Here is a 680-nt window from a genome sequence, read left to right as displayed (position 1 = left end):
GAACATCTTTACATTGTCGCTGTTAAACGCTCTTATCGTACCATTTTCATAACCCAGCACAAACATTTCATCAACAACACAGAACGACGAGATTGTTTCTTTTTTATCGGATCCTATGCGTATCACCACCTCCTTGCTCTGCACATCCCATACTTCCAAATAATTGTTGCGTGATATCACCATATGACCGTTGTAATGTGATAGTATGCTTCTTTCATTTGCTAGCTCACCATTCTGTGATCTATAGATGAAGTTAGGAACAAAGTCCTCATCCATGGGGGTCGTAAAAAAAGTAAAAATAGCAAGTCATAACCGGAGCGAGCATATGATTTGAACCGAGAAATAGTTAAAGTCATGCGATAGGTCAATGCTATCCCGTTGTTCCGTAATATAAGATGTGCAGTATCATCATGGTGTGTTTGATTGAATACTGATCAAACGTGCCAATTTAAGTAATTTACCACAAATGCGTTGTACTTAATATGTCACGGTCAGTTCATCATCCTTTGGTGTTCTAAGCCATCTTAGTACGGGTTTTATGACAATGTCGGATATATCCTCGTTAAAAGTAGGTTTTACTAACGCTACCAAAATGTGTTGAACAGACCATCGAAACACAGTTGAAAAAACGGGTAGCAATAAATTTATTTATTATGTAAATAGAGTTTATCAGTCCCTAA

General features: G+C 37.4%; 1 protein-coding gene across 1 annotated transcript; it reads right to left on the bottom strand.

The window, feature by feature from the left end:
* Window positions 1-276, bottom strand: VCUG_02859 (uncharacterized protein; the record flags this gene model as incomplete). Its single annotated transcript, XM_008077570.1, has 1 exon — window positions 1-276. A coding segment is annotated over one exon (276 nt), but the record flags the coding sequence as incomplete, so codon positions are not given.
* Window positions 277-680: the final 404 nt, after the last annotated feature.

The sequence above is a fragment of the Vavraia culicis genome, assembly GCF_000192795.1.
Source record: "Vavraia culicis subsp. floridensis unplaced genomic scaffold supercont1.280, whole genome shotgun sequence".
Taxonomy (NCBI): Eukaryota; Fungi; Microsporidia; family Pleistophoridae; genus Vavraia; species Vavraia culicis.
This window is presented reverse-complemented; position numbering and strand designations above follow the sequence as displayed.